This window comes from Fundulus heteroclitus, chromosome 17 (assembly GCF_011125445.2).
Source record: "Fundulus heteroclitus isolate FHET01 chromosome 17, MU-UCD_Fhet_4.1, whole genome shotgun sequence".
Lineage (NCBI taxonomy): Eukaryota > Metazoa > Chordata > Actinopteri > Cyprinodontiformes > Fundulidae > Fundulus > Fundulus heteroclitus.
Genome location: NC_046377.1, coordinates 16,281,977 through 16,302,945, shown reverse-complemented (window position 1 = coordinate 16,302,945; position 20,969 = coordinate 16,281,977). Strand labels below are relative to the sequence as shown.

The 20,969-nt window shown below is 40.3% G+C and overlaps 1 protein-coding gene across 8 annotated transcripts in view; it reads left to right on the top strand.

Moving 5' to 3' along the window:
• The window catches only part of anks1b (ankyrin repeat and sterile alpha motif domain containing 1B), a gene marked incomplete at its 5' end in the record, with an annotated part of 190,637 nt that overhangs the window by 28,114 nt on the left and 141,554 nt on the right, over positions 1 to 20,969 (top strand). For all 8 annotated transcript variants that reach the window (XM_036149154.1, XM_036149151.1, XM_036149150.1 and 5 more), the window contains 1 exon segment: positions 4,735 to 4,866. In XM_036149154.1, the coding sequence (XP_036005047.1) occupies positions 4,735 to 4,866 (132 nt within the window).

The window sequence follows — 20,969 nt, the reverse complement described above, 5'->3', positions numbered from 1 at the left end:
ACACACACATGCACCTCGGGTCATTTAGGCGGTAATTATCTCCATCCATCTTCTTTCCTTCTCTCAATAAGCACCAATTTAGATTGTATTACGGACATGCTTGGTGTGTGTGTTTACGTGGCCCCCTGGGCTAGTGTCTGGACATGTTTCCAGGGCCATTAGCATGTGATTTAGTGAGGCCATTAGTCATAAATAAAACTCAGAAGAGCTCTCTGACATGGCAGCCTTCTCTGGCTATGTGCAGTCAGAAAGAATACAGGTGATTCTTTTTAGTAGGTGGACCTTAGGGCTAAAATGAGAAGAAAAGATCAAAAGGAAGATGCAGAAGTCCAGAAATTTGGTTCGTAAATAATATTTTTACTTATTGATTTAAGCAACTCTCTAAGATCATGCTGTATGATTATAGTATTGTCTTCAGTGATTTGTACGGTGGCCCAGATGGTTCAGTGAAATACAAGATGCTTATGTGCAGTCAAGGTAGCACAGACAACTCAAAGTTTGAAACATGTTTCTAAATTCTGGTCGTTTGTTCATCATAAATGTAAATGCTGATGTTTAAATTTGATGTTTCTTTTAAAGAGGTTGCTCAGAACATCACCTGATTATTATAATTATTTTTTTGTTTCTCTGGGATTAGTTAAAATGCTGTGGTGCCACCTAGACAGCAGACAGTGGGCACCACGGCACCCAGCAGACTGGAGCTCAGGCAAAACATATATTACTAATAATTTCAGAGAGGAGGAGACCGCTTTTGATCATGTGCAAAGATGTTTAATTATTACTACTACTTATCATTTACTTTTGTGTATTTTCTAGTACACCAGTTTTTAATTGCACATGATGACAGTATAATGAAGCATTGCTTTTCAACTTGGTGCATTACTTATCTGGTAACTGTTAAAAAAACTTTCTGGAGTCTCTCCTGGTGTAGCCTCAATAATCTCATTTTCTGTCTAGGGACTGAATGAAGATCAAATGTGTCATCTGAAAACTATATTTGGTTCTCACTGTTTTCAGTTTTTTAAACTGAAAACCTTGTTTTTCAATCAGAAACAAATACTTTTTGTTTTCCTTATGAAATAACCAGTTTTAAGTTTTTTTTATGAATAAAATCTTTAAAGGGTAACCCACCCCCAAATCAAGTATTTATTTATGTATTTTTGCCAATAAACTATTAACATGGCAGTCTTATAGTACTGTCTACATATCCCGGTCATTATTTTGACAAATTAATTGAATTCCTGCTTTTGTGTCTAAAATCGTCAATGTGGCGCCTCCTAGGGTTAAACGGTGGTCTTGCATTGAATTTCAAATTCATATCGCTATTGGTTCAAACATTTTTGTGAAGTAATTTGGAGTAACATACATCAGTAGCTCTGCTGCTGTGGCAATATGGCAAGCAGTTTTAACAATTATTTTAAATAATAATTGAATGTAACCATTATAGAAATCTACAAAGTAATTTTGACTAGTTGTAATGTCACTGGGACTTGTATGAATTGTGATTTAGAATAAAACATAATTATGTTGCAGATGTCAGTAATTAATATCCAGCGATTAATATTAATATGTAGTGATTAAATGTTAATCGTCTTGCCATAGAGAGTCAGCTTTATTGTTCATTTTGGCATATATGCTGAACATACAACCAAATTAAAATGTTCATCCTCATGGACTCACGGTGCAAAAAACCACCAATATCTAAAATACAAACAAGCAGCGAATAAGCAATAAAATAGGCACAGGTAACAGAATCCAATAAGGTAGATGAATAAAGTGGCTGGTACAGTCCCCGACTTGTTTATATTTTTAAGCCTATGTGTTCATAAAGTGCGCTTGTTTCATACATAGAACACGGGAGAACCCTGGAGATGACAGGATCTTATTAGTTGAAAGGGAGGTGCAGGGTTTGTGGGTGGAGGGGGCAGAAAGGGCAGGAGGGGGCATTCCTGGGAGAAAGCTGAGCTTTCTCACAGCTCGATGAATGCGGCTCTTCTTCAGCCTGCTGGATCTGGCCTGGAGGCTTCTCAGCCTCCTTCCTGAGGACAGCAGGCTGAGGAGGCTGTGAGATGGGTGGGTGGGGTCGCTTGCAATCCGTAGGGCTTAGTGGGTGAAGCAGGTGTTGCAGATGTCCAGAGGGGAGGGGCACAAATTATGTGCAGGTTGTTATGACAGGACCAGGTGTCCACCTGTACAGGATGGTGCCACAATGTGTCCCAGTGCTCTGGACAGCTTTAGTTTCTGGAGGAAATGCAGGTGCTGATGGGCTTTCCCAGCCAGTGACTGTCTAAGAACAGCATCGGAGCATAAGAGTCCTTATTGTCCAGGTTTGTGAGGGTCATACCCACAAACCTGGTGTGGGGGGTTGTGAGTATGACCACAACCTGGGTAGAAGGGGAGTAAATTGATGACAAGACAAGTCAAGGTCTTATTTAAAATCAAATGTCTTCTTCTTTCCATCAAATGAGCCAAGATCATTTCTAAAAGGTTTTATGATGTGGACTCAGAGCATGTTTGCCTTCGAGGCTTTGACAGCCCGTGTAATATTGATCAGCTTCGCAGCCCTCCGATGAATAATTAAAGAGATCCTTCATACTGAGCACAGTCTGACATTAGGTTTGTACTGTAATGAAAGGATACACCTCCCATCCATGCGTATGGTGCAGCATGTGTATACGGGCACTGCGGTCCGTTTCAGATGGATCAATACGCGGTTGTTGCAAAGGGTCGTCTGCGCCGTACGCCGACCTTTTACTTTTAGCTTTACTCCTATCTGTCATTCCATTCCGTTGTCCTTTGCGGTCTTAAAATGTTTTATGCACCAATGCCCCTGCAGCTCTCCTCTCCTTGTGATCATATTTTGGTTATATTCTCTTTGTGCAACCTGCTGGGCTCCGTGCTCAGCTGCATGGTGTGGTATCAGGTGGGCTGTATCCGTCCTAATGCACCTCACTGCACAGAAGTCATCCACACACAAGCAGAGTCAAGCCCCCAAAGAAAACCTTGTGTGTGTGTGTGTGAATCGCTGCATCATCCTGCTCTTTCCCGCTTTGTCTCACAGACTGTATTATTTTGTACAGAACTTTGACCCATTATATTTGTAACTCCACCTTCTCACTTGCTTGTAAGATTACAGGGTTTCAAGGTGCAAAAGCATTCACAGTCAAGAGACCACAGCATTATAGATCTGGGTAAATTGTTAAGGACGTACTGCTGAGAGGTGAACTTCCATCCCGGTTTTGAGTCTTTTGCGACCTCTGATGTGTTTTCTTCCAGTATCGCCCTGAATTTATCCACATCCACCTTCCCGTGAAGTCTTATCCGCCTCCAAGTCCCAGCAAAAGAAAAGCATCTTCAAAAAGCTTGATGGTGCATCTACTGTGCGTCACTATAAGAGTCGCTTATTCAGGATTATGTGCTCCTCCATACGTAACGTAAGCCTGGAAGCAGCAGTTTGATCTCATGTGATCACATATCAGCTGACATCAGTAGCCGTTCCTACATGAGAGCCCCTTTAGGGAAGTCCCTGCTGTTGCCGCCCCCAAACTTATCAAAATATAAGAAATATGCTGGGTTCTGAGGTGGGATAAAAACAGGAGGTGCATACTCACTGCAAAAACAGAACTAAAAATAAGTTACAATTTTCTTTAAATGAGTGTATTTGTACTTTATTTGAACAGGTAAATAACATTATCGGCCAATGGAATGAGTAATTTTACCCATAAAATAAGATAATTAGATATAATGCACTTGAAATAAGTTGATGCAGATAAGTTCTTCCTATTTTAAGGTCAAAAATCCTATTCCGTTGGCAGATTATCTTATTTACCTGCTCAAATAAAGTACAAATACACTCATTTCAAGAAAATTTTAGCTTATTTTTAGTTCTGTTTTTGCAGTGCTCCCCATTGACTGTACATGCATGAAAGCAATAGAAAACTTGCTCAAGGCGCAGCTAACAAGTTGTTTTTTTTATGTGGTGCTTGTGCTGCCCTGGGCAAGTGCCCTAATGACACATGTCCAGAACTGCTACTGGCCAATCACTGATCAGTGCTTTAAAAGGAGAAATATGATGCCAGTTATTGTTAGTTTTAAATGTTAGAAAAAACAAAGAAACATGAATTATAAGAATACTTGATAGTGGTGTGAATTAGTCAGGATTTGCATAGCTTCCATTCATATTAAGGGGTCTCAGTCTCCCGTCATTCGGGGCAGCTTTTGTATTTGGATCTGCTTCAATATAACTGGATCAGATATTTAGATCAGGAGGAGAGGTAATTCAGTTTTTTGAATCTGGGTCTTTTGAATCTTGGTCTTCGGATTGGGATTGTATTGAAAAGTTGCACACTTGACCCAGAGGACTGGAGCTTGGGAAGACCGATCTAACAATGTAAGTGTTCAGTTGCAGTCTTTGGGAGCAGGTGGTTGTTATCGACGTTTCTCTGCTTTGTCACACCTGAGTAAAACGAATGGGTCATTAGCAGGCCTCGGCAGACCTTAAGGAGATGGTAAAGAGATAATAAGATCCATCTGAATCAACTGTGGTTAAGCAAAAACTCATGTAAAACATGCTGGCCCTGAGGACTCTCACTGTGTTAATAATGGGTTACCATGTTCTGATTCCTCACATTCCGCAGTAACTGGATTGTTAAATACTTAATTTTTTTCATTTTACCGTATCATTTTGGGTCACACCTCTTAAATGTAATGGTTTCCCTGGCTTTGTGCCAACAGCGGCCCACCCCGCCTCTCGCTGCAGCAGTGGAGGAAGACGAGGCAGAAAAGACGTGCGGCCCCACGGGATTCTGGGAAGCTCTCACCCCGTGCAACGGCTGCCGCAACCTCGGCTTCTCCAGCGGCTCTCAGGTACCGAAAGACGACACAACTCCACTGTTCCTACAACTTTACACTGATTCCCCCCCGTGTGCACGCTTTAGAAATGAGAAGCTTATGGCGGATCGTATAATATTCATATGCATTGAGCATATGTTTGTTGCACGGTGGGGAAGAAATTAGGCAGAGTAGTTGAGTGAAATGACAGACGGGTGTGCTGGGTGAGTTTTTTTATTTTTTATTTTTTTCACCGGTTACCTTGGGAACACAGTGAATAAGACTCTCTCTCCTGACAGTTCTGAGTACTCTGCAGAGTTTTCGTTTATTTCTTTCTAAAAAAACAAACAAAACAAAGCGTTTTTTATTGAGAGCAGCACTTAACTCGTTTGTTTGAATAAATAAACATTCAAATATCTCAAATCCAAACAATTCATTAAAGGTTATTCATTCCTCTGAGGGGCATGAATACTGAATATTGCATCAGAAAAATAACACAGAACAATGGGACCGTGACGCTGAGGGCTTTACGAACGGCTACTGTTCCTACCCAGTCTGCTCTGCATGCATCGCCTTTAAGTGTGGTTAAACGTGCTTCGGTGAGTGTTTAGTGGTTAAATGCATGCCAGCGTTAGCAGCAGGACACCTGACATTTACGACACAACAGACCCTGTGTCTTGTCCTCTGGCAGCCCGACTAGCAGACTGGCTCAGTGCCTGGAGAGGTTCGCACCTGCACGGGTTTGTGTGTGTGTGTGTGTGTGTGTGTGTGTGTGTGTGTGTGTGTGTGTGTGTGTGGCCGTTTGTGCTAACGTGGTGATGTCTTGTAAAAGAGGAAAGGAAAACCTCTCTGCCTATTAGTTTAATTGTGTGGAAACATGCAACGTATCATCAGATCTGATCATCATCTAGAGTCCCAGTGGGTGGATCTGTGTGGGAGAGTTTTATAGAGGAGGAAGAGGAAAGAAAAGTGAAGGGGGGGGGGGGGGGGGACGAGGTTGGCGTTGCATAATTTGGTTCTGCTGATTTGCTCGGTATAAATAACGTGATTCATAAAGCATCTGAAAAAGGTGTAAAAGTCAAGAATAAAATGTGGAGATTTTCTTGGTCTCTAATCGTGGAGAAAGACGAACATTTCCACAGATCCTTCCCATCCTCGGTGCCTGAAAGTTGGATCCATCCACCCACCAGTCCATCCTTCTGTCAGCTTCTCGATGCATTCATCTGTCTCTCCATTCATCTCTGCCTAACAGAAGGTGGACATAAAACAAGAGTAGGAACCATGCCTCGTTGACAAATTCAAATATGCTTATACGTATTTGTTTAAAAGCTCACAGTTTACTTTGCATTTCTGCTTTCAGTGTCTTCAATGCACACACGTTTCTGGTGGTCTTTACCTGTCGGTGCCAAATCCCTCTCTGTCCAAAAGCAGAGTTTACAAGTCTAAGATTTCATTATGTCATATAATGATGATGTTTTTTCATGTTGGGTCAGAGAGAAGTTAATTATTTAGTTTTTATAAACAGCGCATTAGAGCGCATACGCTGGGAGAGCACAGGATCCAAGATTCAATTTGTTCATCATTACACAACAGATTGCATAATGAAGTTAGAGGCGCTCTCCCTCCGGTTACTTGACAGAAACCTTGCAAACAGAAATACCAGGCCTGAGAGTAAGTCAGGGAATCAAAATTAACATCTGGAACAACTTTGTCGCTGCTGGGAACATTCGTCGGGGTTTGGACTCCCATGGGAACCTGTTAACATACCGGGAGAGAAGGTGAACACTGCAAAAACAGAACTAAAAGTAAGTGAAATTTTCTTGAAATCATTGTAATTTTCCTTGATTAGAGCAGGTAAATAAGACTATTTGCCAATGGAATAAGATTTTTGCACTTAAAATAGGAACAATTAATCTCCATCGTCTTATTTCAAGTGTAGGATGTCTAATTATGTTATTTTAGAGATGAATTGTTCCTGTTTTAAGTGCAAAAATCTCATTCTATTGGCAAATTGTCTTAACTACCTGCTCAAATCAAGACAAAATACACTCATTTCAAGAATTTTTTTACTTATTTTTAGTTCCCTTTTTGCAGTGAAGCAGTGGCGAAAAATAAAATCAGTCGTGTTCTCATGTGAGACCAACTCACCCATGTCATAGGCAGAAATCACGGGGGTGGGATGGTCTGCTGGGGTCAATATGAGGCAAAATTGTTCTGTCCTTCCAACAGATCAACAGAGCAGGGGTCACCAACATGGAGCCCGTGGGTGGAGCCCGCAAGCCTGTTCAAAAAATAGCACAAGCCTCCAGTGAGCTGCATTTAAAATGCTGTTTTATTCAGTTGCTCTTCCTTTTTAATCACACTTGTATTTACATAGATTTAAGGCATTAAAAACAAGTTTATATTACATGATGTTAAAGTGAGCTCTGACCCTTGTGATTTAAAAACAAAGCAATGCATATAATTGTTCTCAGATACTCCAGTGCACAGAAAGGAGCTTAAATGTCATAATTTATCTGTAGGTACATGTTCTTAAATCGGTGTTCTTCCCAAATCACTCACCTATAATGATACAGAAGATGTTTTTTTAACAAATTACCATCACCTTGACTCTCCAAAGACACTTACCTAGTACATGGGAAGCTTTATCATTTGGTTTGTAAAGGACTACGACTAGAGTAAACAGGCGTCATCTTCTGCTGAAGATCTTTGATGATGGAGGAGTTTACAGAAGCGGCCAAGGCTTCCTCCCATCCTCTGTTTTTGACTAGGAAGAGGTGATAACCAGGGTTTTTTTAATAACTGTGGCTCCTGTTATCTGCAACAAGAGTTTCTGTTCTTCTTCATAAACAAACTGCACCGGTGCAGCTTTGTGCTCAGCTCTCTCCCACAGCCGTCGGCCTGGGCCAGAGTTGAGCCCTGAGCAGCTCCCATCAAATGCACTGCCAGTTCAGGTACATTAAACACTGTCCCACTGTGCAGATGTCAATTTAGCTTTGGCATTGATCAAACCTACATCCACTTAAAAAAATTACCCACATTTGGGGAGTGCTATATGCTAATTTCCTCAACTCACCTAAATAAATTACAAAACATTAGGAATAATATCCTTTTGACAGATGAGACATTTTTGACCGTAATTGCCCAAAAGTATTTGGAGAAGCCAAAACCACGTTGTCAACTTAAACACATCATATTAGCTGTATAAAACGTTGTTTATGATACATAAGTAACAAATGAGTGTACAGACAAGCCAGGCAAGACTTACTGCTTTTTTTTACAGGCCCAATAGAGGAGGCAATAAAACTAAAAACAAAAGTAAATTAAATAAAAGGAGTGGGATAGCGTAAAAACAAGCTAATACCTGTAACATCTATAATTAAATGAAAAACAAAATGCACAACTACAAAAAGCACAGATAAACTACTGGTTGTATCTCTGACATGTTTCTGGCTAAGCAACAGAACCTCCCAAACCTCCCAAACCCATCTAAAACCTCCCTTCCCTGCCCCCTGACTGCTAAATTAAACATTGCCGAGATAGGAGAGTAATGGCTGCCAGATTCGATCAAAATCATTCATCTTGGCATAAATGGCATATGAAGTGAGTTTGTAAACTCTGAGCCACATCTTTAATGCAGGAAAGTCTTTGCAATAGTCAATGCTCACAGTATAAGACATTTTTTTCTGGGCGAAACCCTTTGCTGCTTTAGATATCTCAGTTAATTACTATTGAACTTGGGTTAATGTTAACCTCTAGGGCATTTGCCTTTTTTGTGGCACAAAATCAGCCTTCTTAATAACCACCTTAAGTCAAAGTATTGCTTTCATGGCCAACCTGGAAGTCCTCTACCCAATACTTCCTAGCGCGGCGGGGGAGTGATGATTTTTGTGTGGTTTGCTGCTACAGGAATTGCATTTTGCAGTCCATGAACCCTGCTGTATGACAAAGTATTCTAAATTAAAATATAAAAGCCTCTCCTTGACAGCTCAAGATTGGCCCAAACTGGTTTGTGCAAGCGTTGAAATTACGTTTGCGAAAAGAAACCTTTGAAGTAGCTCTGCGTTCTTTTTACAGTGCACACATGTCACTTGTTCTTGTTTGTGTGTTACATGGAGACAAACTGGCCTGACTAAAAAAAAAACATTTCCTGTTCAGAGCTGTCCTCACCATTTACAGTATTTCTCTTGTCATTGACTTTAGAAAGCTGTCAAATTCTGAGTGGGGGTTTCCCCATTTGACGTTAGCTTTGTGAAGAAGATTGATTAGAAAACCTTGAAAGCAGAATGAAGTCATAGACAATGGAGAGAGCAATTCTTTTTTTTACCACTTAAGAGAAAAAGATTCAGATACGAGATTGGCTGAGTTGCCAGGCAACAGAAATTTAATAGATGCCAAACGTGGGATGTCCACATTTTGAAAAGAATAAAAAAAAAAAAACCTGAGCCACATCAGCACAGGTGCGTCAGAGAGCTGCATGCATCAGCTTCTCCTGACTGTCTCACAGTTTAATTTCCATTCTCCTTGCTTTTCCCCTTCATTGGTTTTCTCTCATTTTCTACCAAACTTTCCTCTTATGCAGTCCTGTTTTAGTAGTTCAGAGCTGACTTTTACCGTTTACAGCCTTGGTGGTTTTAAAGATCAAGGGCAGGTCATATGAGCGCAGAATGAGACCATGAGCCGTCGAGAATCCTTGAAAATGTTAAAGATCATCAAGGCAGGTGTCTCTTAAGACCAGGAGAGCTTTCTCATTTATTTTATCTAGCAGCTTTAGATCATAAACACACACACATATAGGAGCAGTGGAAAGAACATTATATATAGTCTTTTAAATGTGTTTAAAAAACAAACAAATGTGTGCATTTGCTTTAATCTAACTGCCCTTAATAAAATCTAGGGCAATAATGGTTAGGTTATAAAAGAATATTCCCAAACTGTCCAGTCCATCATCTCAGCATTAAAAAACAATACGGCACAACTGCAAACATACTCAGAAATTAGAGCTGTACAATTTTGCCAAAAATCAAGATGGTGATATTTTTCAACCATAATTGCAATTTAATTTGAACATTTCTTTGCATTAACCACAAGCAACAACGGCCTGTGGATAAAGATGTTGGTAACGGGCTATTTAAAACAGCCAGGTTTCTTTATCAGGGGCTGTGGTGCAACCCCTGATAAAGAAACCTGGTCGGGCATAGCGGTCCTGCTGCAGGATTGTTGCCCTCCTGTGTCCTCCTCCACGTCTCCTGATGCACTGACCTAACTCCTGGTAGCGCCTCCATGCTCTGGACACTACGCTGACAGACACAGAAAACCTTCTCACCACAGCTCACATTGATGTGCCATCCTGGATGAGCTGCACTACCTGAGCCACTTGTGTGGGTTGTAGACTCCGTCTCGTGCTACCACCAGAGTGAAAGCACCGCCAGCGTTCAAAAGTGACCAAAACGTCAGCCAGAAAGCAGAGGAACTGAGAGGTGGTCTGTGGTCACCACCTGCAGAACCACTCCTCTATTGGGGGTGTCTTGCTAGTTGCTTATAGTTTCTGCCTGATGTCTATTCCATCTGCACAACAGAAGGTGAAATTTATTGTCAATCAGTTTTGCTTCTTAAGTGGACAGCTTGATTTCACGGAAGTGAGATTGTCTTGGAGTTACATTGTGTTGTTTAAGTATTCCCTTCACATTCTGAGCAGTGTATACAGATTGGAATGCACCAAAATAGGCAAAAACCTCGATGGTGAGAATTCTTCTGAGAGGCACTGAGGTTGTGCAAAGCTGGTAGAGACAAGCAGCTAGCATTGTCATACAGAGTATAGGCTAAAGCTTGCTTTATGTTTGACACATTCGCGGAGTTCACATGGTTAAATGACGTCGTTTTAGCTTCCACGCCCATCCGTACACCCGAAGGTTTCCTTTCCGTGCACATGGAAAAAATTTTAACTACGCAGACAGTCCCGCCAGAAAACATGGTGGACGAGCAAGCTCTTCTTCTGGCCAGAGGTTCGTAAATATAGATATTATGATTCGGCCCAAAAAGATCAAGTGTTAACAATTCCTGCACAGAAATCACAGCTAGTCTTGGAAAAAGGTAAGAGGCTTAAATGTAGAAAACAACTGTGTTTTCTACTTGTACGTCATGTGGGGTGTAGTACACTTGGCTTAGGAGCTCATCGCTGCCCTCTAGAGGCTAGGAGAATAATACTACTTTAGAGGAACAGCCACATGCAGCATAAATGCTGCAGACGTTGTGTCCTCATGTGTCATTTCTGTGCCGAACCTACGTCCGTCAAGCATAAAGCAACCTTAAGAGGGCTAAATGCAAATGCACAACGCACTTTTCAGATTTTTTGTTTTCAAGAAAAGTTTAAATCGTTGTATTGCTATCTTTCCACTACATTATTTTGTGCTACTTTGTATTGGTCTGCCACAAAATTAACAATAACATCTATTAAAGCTTGTAGTTGTCACAAGACACGCGGGCATGAATACTTTTGCAAGACAGAAGAAAGTATTTTTGTTGGAGTCTTTTCAGATTTCAGTTGCTCTTTGAATTCTAGTTCTCTGTTTTGGTTATTAGACATTCCTGCAGTTTGCTCTGAACAATATTATACCCCACAGGTTAGACTAAATCCTGTAATTGTTGTATTTTAGTGCTTTGATTCTCATTATTTAGCAGTTTTCCTTCATCACTGATCCTTCTCTCTGTGTGCCGTTGAACTGTGCAGCTCAGAGTCCACACAGTGTGCTTGTTGATGGCATTATTGTCTGGAGACTGCAGCTTTCTGCTGTCAAAACAACCTTCAGCACACAAACACCTCTAACCGTTGTCTTGAGAGCCCTGCTAACATGGATCAACGATATGCCTGCCTTGAAGCTGATGGTCTTCTTCATTACCGTCTAGTTTAAAACCAACTGGGGTTTGGATATATTATTCCCGAGTTGAAAATTTGTTGTTTTATATCGTAACTCTCACACAAAAACAGCCTTTTATCCACTTTTCTAACTAAAAATATTCAGCTCAGTCATATTTCTGGTGTTTTTACAAACATCAGTTTTTTAAAGTCTTGCCAGATTTTCTAAATTCGATTTTGATCAGGACTTTGACTGGGCCATCCTAACATGTAAACCATTGCTAGACCACCATCCCAGCCTCCACCATGCTTCACTATGGGGCGGCTGTGATCAGTGAAGTGTTCATCCTGATGCTGTCTTCTTTCTTTGCTCTTTCATGAGTTGACGCTAATTTAAATTTTCTGTTAAAAAACATTAAGGATTCAATTTTGTGCAAATGCTCCGTACAGGGGCATATGTTCTTTTTGCACAAAAAGTCTTTATTTTGCAATATTTCTCCAAAAATAAGGGAGTTCAAAGGTATACCTCATTAAATCATGTGCTACTGTATAGTCAAAATAAGACTGCAAAACAAAAACGCATCAGCTGTCAAGCTGTGCTGGTGGTTCATTATTAAGGTGTGGGAATAGTTGATATAGAGCCAACGGGAGCAGTAAGAGTCCTCAGAAGATATTTTCTGGCATCATTACTGAAATATAAAAGCAGTCTCTTCTGAATAAAAGATAGGATGCTGCGTTTAGCACCAGCTTAAATATACTCCTTTATACAGGAACATAATTGACTCCAGGTGTTCTTTAATTTAATTAAAAAGTATAGCTTTTATTTGTTGGGGAGATGAACACGGCAGGACATCTATTTTAAAATGGATTAAAAAAAGAAAACATGTTTTCACTTTCAGTTAAATTAAACTTTTCATGCTCGTCCTTACTGGGGAAAATTATTTAAGGGTAATTTTATGAAGTCATATGCGAAGCTTTGAACGCATCACTGCGCATTGAAATATGGCTCAACTACAAAGCTGCCAAAACATGGCCCGTGTCAACTAAAACAACAAGTAGGCCTGAGTAGAGTGGCAATCACCGATGCAGCCTAGTGGGCCTGGCAGCTCTGGAGGAGCTCCAGAGATCCAGAGCTCAGGTGGGAAAATCACATTAAAAATGCATAAGTGAGTTTGACTTTGTTGAATTTGCATAAACCCCGAAAAAGGTGTGACCCGTAGTTGCTGAGGCACCACAGTGTAAGCATTTTGCTTTATTAAAAATTTAAATAATTGTAATAACCTTCATTTTGATCTGTGTTTCAGTCAGGGCTTGCCTTGGTTGTAGTCCCATACGATTAGTGAGGGCTCAAGAGGGTCCATTGTCCTCTGGCGTCCGCCCCTCCCTTTTCTCTCTAATCAAATGTTCTCCATGAGGAAATGCCAGCAGATTATAGCATCTATTCATATCTGATGGCCTATGAACTCAGAACTCAGTGTAGAGGTTGGATTCTAACTCCCAACAATTGCGGGTCTGATGGAGGCTGAAATACAGGCTGGATTTAAGACTCAAAGATAGAAAATCTACACATAATCAGAGGAGAAGCATACTTCCACTCTGGGTTATCACACAGAAAAACACACAATTACAGTGTGGTACAGGACGGAAGGATAATCTTCAAGCTCAAAGTATGCAGAAAGCTGTCACATGATCAAACAAGGCATCTCCTGCTGCCGCGCTGCATTTTTGCTCGCATATAATCAGAAACTGTTTCATGCAGTCCTGCAGTCACATGCACGGGCGGCGTCACAGACACTCAGATGTTTAATTTGCCCATAGCGCTCGGATGGGAGCTGCATACGAACTGCTAATTAGTGGCCAGAGGAGGCCTCTGTTTGTCTGCTCTCTTCCTGTGTGCCTCAGAAACAAGCCTCTCTGTGTCCCTATCTCTGCCCTGAAAGATATAGAGGGGGGAGACTGAGAGGGCTGTTTTATTTCGAACCGCTTAGGGCTTCTTTTAGCACATTTAGAAGCTCAGTGATCTCTTCAGGGCTTAGAAGGAGCAGCAGCAGCCAGGAGAACCATCAGATTACCAGGTAAAGTGGCTGAACATGTTTTTTTTTATCTTAAAGTTGGAGTGCAAGGGACTGGAAATCAACTTCAAATTTTTTTATTAAAAGATTTTGTCTCTCTTCTCTCAGACTTAACTTGGTTTCTTTAGGAAACCGAGCCTTGTGTGTCTATACTCGCCTGTTGTTCCTGTCTTGTTGTTTTTTTTTTCTACATTTGTGTATGTGAGGAAATCCCTACTCCCTAACTCACTGCACTCCCACTTCCTCCGCTTCCCTTCCTCGGCAAAAACTCAGTTTTCCTCTTCCCGCTCTGTCTGTCCTGTGCTCATCTCCGTGGGATTCGCTGACACAAACCTCCAAAGTAAGTGTTGAGTTGGCTCCTGGTGTCTTTACTTCGGCTTGTGCTTTCTGCTCTTTTCTCTCTCCGTTGTCTTTCATTTTCTAGAAAAAACGTGGCCACTTGACCCATTTTTGTCCTTCTTTAATGCTAACTCAACAGGTGAGGTAGGAGCTGGAGATAGATTTGTTCTTTTTCAGGAAAAAAAAAACATTTAGAAACCTCAGATTTACTACAAACCCCCCATAAATGTTTATTTAATATAAATCCCTCCTCAGCTGGAATTACTTTGCACTACAAATGCTTAATTAATTTCCTGTGACATTTATTGAACCCACCAGGGTTCCTATAATAACAATCCTTTCTTCTAATGCATTTTAATACAATTAATATTTTATGTTAAACCAGGATTGAACATCTTAACTCTGTCACTTCCTCTCTAATGTAAAAAAAAAAATGTGTTTCTATTTCTTCTTGACTCTCATTTGACTTCCTGTAGCTGTCTTAAGCTAATAACTTCATTTGCTTTGAAGGACAACGCCCTCTTCCACTGCGTGCCGCAAAGTAATCTGCTGCATTTCCTGCCTCGTTTGACCTGGTGACACAAGTTCACGCTCACAAAAGAAATCCGGCGCTTTGTTCGTCTTTTCCCCATATTGAAGAGCTTTTGAATTTGTCATAAAAGTTTATAATTTCTTTGGGGGAGGGGGAAAACTTCTTGTAGTAAAAGTAACTTCTAAGCGCTATATTGATTACCTTGACATAACAGAGCTGATGAATGAGTCATGATGTAAACATGAGAGGGGGAAAGTTTCATTTGTTACTGAGCAAATTGGTTCGGCTGAGAGTAAAGTTAAGCTTCGTAATGGGATAATTAATTTAAATAAAGAAATAATTAGTTTAACTTTCATGTCTCATTGTAGAGAATAGAATAGAATAATCCTTTGTTGTCCCACAGAGGGCTGGGGAGTATATTTGGAAATTAATTATTCATCTTTTAACGCATGCCCGCGACAACAATACAACTGCTGGAGTTCTTGATGGATTAAAAAAAACAAACAAAGATGGAGCAGAAGTTCAGGCTCCATTTTTATAGCTTCACAGCTCTGCTTCATGCTGTCGTGGTTGCTGGATGGCAGAAGTTATGCTGAAGTAAGGGCGGGAAAGGTGAAGGCTAGACCGTCCAATTTCACAGCCGCTCACGTCCAGCCTCAGCAATCACTGCCACCGAAGGACCCGGCCAGTATAGACCGGGTCTATAGATCGATGGGTGAAATTGTTTGTCTTAAAGGTGGCTTCATTAAAACATTAATCCCAATGCAAATAAAAAATAGCCTACACTTGTACTGGTACACGTCTACTTCAGCTTGTCCAAAACTGGGTCAATGGGGCGGCAAACTCAGCAGAGACAAACTTCCTTTTCCGAGCACGAGACGTTCTCAGGCCAGCTGACAGACATAGGCTACGTTCACACCACAGGGAAATACGACCCAAATCCGATCTTTTTGCACAAATGCAACCCATATCTGTCTTTTTTTCACGGCAGTTTGAACGGCCCAAGTCCGATTTTTTTCACCCCCCAAAGAATCCGATTTGTGGTACTCCCATATGTGGTACTAATTCGGATACGTATTGGATTTTGTGTCCACAGTCAGAACGGTTATGTTGCATTTTATGCGTCTTTCGCTTCCTTCTCTTGGCTCCAACTACACATCCACACATAGCAGCATTTAGCGCTCCATAAAACACTGTTGTTAATATCAGTGCTGCTTTCTTCCTACCTCATCTTGCCATGATGTGGTCTTAATATCGTCGGCTCGCATTGCACAACCGCTTTCAAATAATACCAAGGAGAGATGCCGGGCGGTATCCGCGGTTTTAAATTATTTTTTTTAAACAAAACTTTATTGAACACTTCTAGAAGCAACTACATTCACCGTTACTTCTGTAATCAGTGTGCTGATGTGCGTCATCTCCTTCTCCCATCCCATCCGCTTTGTGGTCTTAAACCATTCAGACAGAAGTCTGATGATGGTCGCGTTTGAGTAGTATGAAAAAAAATCAGATTTCAACAAAAATATCAAGACCTGATGTGTGAATGTAGCCACTGTGTCTCCAGCGTGTCCTGGGCCGGACCCTGGACCTCCTCCTGGTGGGACATGCCTGGAATACCTCCCATAGTTGGAGTCTAGGGGTCATTTGAAACATATGCCACTCCCCCTCTCGATGTGGAGGAGCAGAGGCTCTGCTCAGAGCCCCTTCCCGGATAGCTGAGTTCCTTACTCCTTCTGTGGAGGAGGCTAATTTCAGCTGCTTGTATATGAGATTTTTTTTTAGTTCTGAATCAAATTTCATGACCAAAAGTGAGAGCAGGAACCTAGACCAGTCTTTGCCTTTTTGGCTCAATTCTCTTGTCACCACAACGGATCGATGCTGTGTACTCATTAACTAAAGTGTTCATTTAGCGTTTAACCAAAATCTTGGTTCTTGTACTTATATTTGAGTCTCTACTGCTCTGGAACCTTCTTGGTTTGACTCAGGGTCAAAGATGTACAGTTGGACCATTATGCATCTGTTTGCAACTATTTTTGCATTTATAAAGTGCAAGTGTATACATTGAGTTGGGGTACTTGGCCAGATACAGCTTATTTGCATAAAAGCGACAGAGTTCTTAAACAGCTCATTCTTAAAATAGCTTAAGATAGGCAGAACCAGGAGGTGAAATTTCATTATCTAAGAATAATTTTATGTAATAAATGTAATGAACATGTTTTATATAGCCTATAGACCTATCCTAACTTGTTTAAAAGGAAGCATAATAGGTCCCCTTTAATTACTCTCAATATAAATCTTAGTTTAAGTCTGTAGCTATTTGGTTGCCACTTCCTGACTTATAAAGATTATCCCCCTTCGTCTGTTATTTGTTTGTCTTTCTCATTTTGACTGAGATATTTTTCCCTGTGTTGAATTATAAATCATAGTTAATAGAGACTGATCAATTAAAGGCTTGGAGAGTAGCCTAAATAAAATAAAATAAAAAAATACATGTAGAAGTACCTTGAATTTCTTCCCCACCAAATAAACTCAATTAAAAGTTGGATTTTTTCCCCAAAATTTACAGCCTCGGGTTATGTTGCTGTAAGAAAAGATTTATTTATTTTTAGGTTTTCTTTTTTACACCATTAGCTGGTGTGCCAATATATGTTGTATCTGCACCATTGCCCATAGAGATGTCATAAAACATTTTGTACCTCTTCCAGTTTAATGCATAATTTATTCTTGACACAATTTTTCTAACATCTCACATATTTACTTAACAGTGGAAATTCCACAACAATGAAATAAAATTTGAAAACAAAAAACAACTTTAGTGTCAATAGTCTAAATTAAAGTGGGATTTACTCAAAAAAAAAATCACTTTTTTTTTGTTTATTACCATTATCTTTTTAAAGGAAATTTTTTTTTTAACTTTAAGCTTAGTGTATGTATGAAATCTGGGCCTAACCAGTCTGTCGAGCCGAATCAGTGTCAGCTCCGGCCGGCTACATTTGGAGCGAAGGCATATAAGACGTCTGACTGGATCACCATTAGCTTGTAATGGCAATCTAATTGAGTGCTGATGAAGACGGCAAGCGAGAAGGGGGAAAAAAAGAGAAAGATATGGCTCTGAGAGTTTGTTGGCTTTTTATTAAGTGCTCTGTGAAATACATTTTAGATTGAGAGCCAGTGATGTGAAAGAAACCATCAACGGACTGATTGCTCTCTCAGCCAAAGTGATTTATGTTTTTGGAGTGTGCTCTCTGGAAGATTTATGGCCTGGTGCAATGTGGGTAATGTAGTAGCAGATAATGACAAATAGACTAATAGGTTTTGAGTAAGGAGAAGGTGAAGGAGGTGATAATGGAGTCATTTCTATAATATATTTAAACCAATGGTAGGACGAGTTGTAACCACACACAAGTTGTCACCATAGTGACATGGAAATCACTGATCCTATTAGGAAGGTGGCAACATGAGCAGATAGCCAAGAGAAACTCCAGAATTGTACTGTTACGGGAAAAAGGATGTCCAACGGCGGTGTCACAGGGAAGAGAATGTTTTGTCTTGTTGGCTGAAATCACGCTGTCTCCTGTAACCTTTTCCCCCGCTTCACATCGCTGCTGTTTTTCATTCCTTCCCCGTACACATCTGCCTCACTGATAAGGGACATTTGGGCTTCGGCTCACTCCCAAAGCCCTTTGGGGCTCAACCTTTTCACTGCAGCTGCAGGAATTTGCATTGTGAAATCCTCCTCTAATATCCCATGAATAAGACTGTTACATAAAGGTCCAAAATAAGCATTTAGTTATGGTGCACTTTTTGTCGCGTTACAATCTCAAACCTTGTGTTTAATTGACATGTTTTATGTTAGACTTACCAAGTAGTGAGTAATTGTAAAGTTTAATGAAAGGGATGCGTGGTTTTGAATTTTTTCCCCCAAGTGGTAATCTGAAAAGTGTGGAGTGCAAATAATTGAAGTCAATACAGCAACTTTTTTTTCTCCAGTTACAGTCGCTTATTTTTTGGTATGTCTCTATGAACATTAATGCTCATGTTTTAAGGCTGGGTTTTAAAGATCAGGGGTCCAAACTTTTCGGTACATGAGCCAAAATTGTCAAGTCAAAGGAACTCGAGAGCCGAAAAATTAACACTTTCTTTTCAAACCAAAAAATGATGTTCATGTTTTACCTGCTCTACAAAATATACACATTTTTAATAAATTTGTCAGATTTTTTTGTTGGAAATGAATGTGTAAATCATTGTAGATACAAAATTTAAAGGGTTTTGCTCATTTGTTGTACTAAAAAATATTAATCCAGTTTGCCAATTATTTTGAATAATTTAATTAGACTTTTAACAATAACACATTTTACTCCTTTTGGCCTAGCAATATAAGAACCAGTTGTTCTTTGAAAACACAAATTTAATAATTGAATTCAAAGCAGAATTTAATGCACTAAAGTTTGCATTAGAGTAATTAAATGTCACTGGATAGATGTTACAATGAAATTAAAGAGAATGTCAAAAGTGTGTTTATTAAAAGATGAATACTTGGTGTTGTACTTAGCATTTTCAATTGTAGTATTTTAACTTTTCTGTTATAAATTTTGCCCTAATTAAAAACTAAAATCTTCCATCTGCATCGGCCACCTGTGCTGATGGACCAAATCTTTCTTGAAATGCAGTTTGGGGGGGGGGGGGGGGGCACCCAAAATCAGTACAGGGGCCACAAATGGCTCCTGGGCCGAACTTGCCTGGCCTAGATAAAACAGGTTTGGTCGTACAGTGTGTGGTGTCCGGTCAGACGGCAATCACAACACGCCACATATAAACAGATTTCACTCGGGATCATTCAGATGACAAAGGAGAAATCTTGCAAATCCCCACAGGATCAAACGTGAGTTCAAAGTAAATAAACATGGAGGGTGAGGAAGAATAACGGCGATTGGTTGTGGACTGATTTTAACGGAGAAAAAAAACATAAAAAGAAAAGGCGCTGGTTAAAGGAGTGGAGAGAGCAGGATGAGTTGGTGGGGAGGGGCTGATTGGCTACACGTCACATTCAGCAGGCTGCATGATCGTTTGTCTTCAGGAGACACCAGACACAGTAGGATATTCGGACAAGCCAATCCCACATGTTGAATATCCAAGATTTGAGGTCATAGTGGTCCTGACGTTCCACCGAGCAGACCCGATCGCTCTTAGCACACCACACACGGCAGGAATATCTCTTAAGATTATTTTAAGAGATATTCAGATAATCGTCGCCTCTCATAAGGGGAATATCGGGTCAAAAATCGGGACAAAAATCCTGCTGTGTGAGCCTTTACTACTGATTCTCAGTAAGATTTAGGACTTAACTTTGTCTACGTCATAAGAATCTGGTTTGATCTAACCATGCTGTGGCAGCTCTGGCTGTATGTTTAACAATGTATTCATGCTGGAGGGTGAACATCTGTCCCAGCCTCAAGTCTTCTGTAGGCTCTAACAGATTTTGTTTTAGGATTTCCTTGTTTCTCCATCAGTCCTCCTACCATCTCTGCCCAGCTGCCCAGACCCTGCTGAAGAAAAGTAACCCCGCAGCATGATGCTGACACCTTTTATGTTTGGTCCCATCTGACCACAGGACCTTTTTCTTCCAACAAATTGCCATGAAGGCCAGATTTGTGGAGCGCATATCTAATAGCTTTCTGTTGGCACTGTGTTTGGAAATTGCGCTTCATCCTTTTTTCTGGTATTGTTGGAGTGGCAGTCTTAAATCTTTGAATATTTTTTGAATTATCAAACAGTTTTTCTTTAATATGCAAGTGTAGATTAAATTTACTGGGGGGTGAGAGCGCAGTTTAATCGACTGCTAGTGAATTTCTGTCCGGTCTTGTTAGGTAAATATTATATATAACCGTACTAATCTTGTATAATTATGCAAATATCAGTGCTGGATGTTTTTGGTCATGAATTTCATGAATATTTGAAGAAAAATAAAGTTTTCTGTCAAGCTTTTTCAGTTGCTTTCTGAAGCTAAATAGGAGTTTGGATTCATCTCGTGCATTCATCTTGAGGTTTTGGGGAATATCAGAGATCTTTTCCAAAAGTTATTGCTTCTTTTTTATTTTTTATCAAAGCATGTGATGAGACGAGACACTGAAGCGTTTCAATAGCGATGGATCAACAGTCATGTCTTTCATCTGTATAAACAAGCCCTCTCCAGCTTAAAATTCGAATATCCTAAGTTTTTTTTTATCCCTTATTACCAGATACATCATATTTTAAAAGTGCATGGTTGTAATCTTGGGAATACAAATGTTAACGAATAAAACAAAGAGCGAGGAAAGTTCAAACCTTCTCCAGGCCTCTG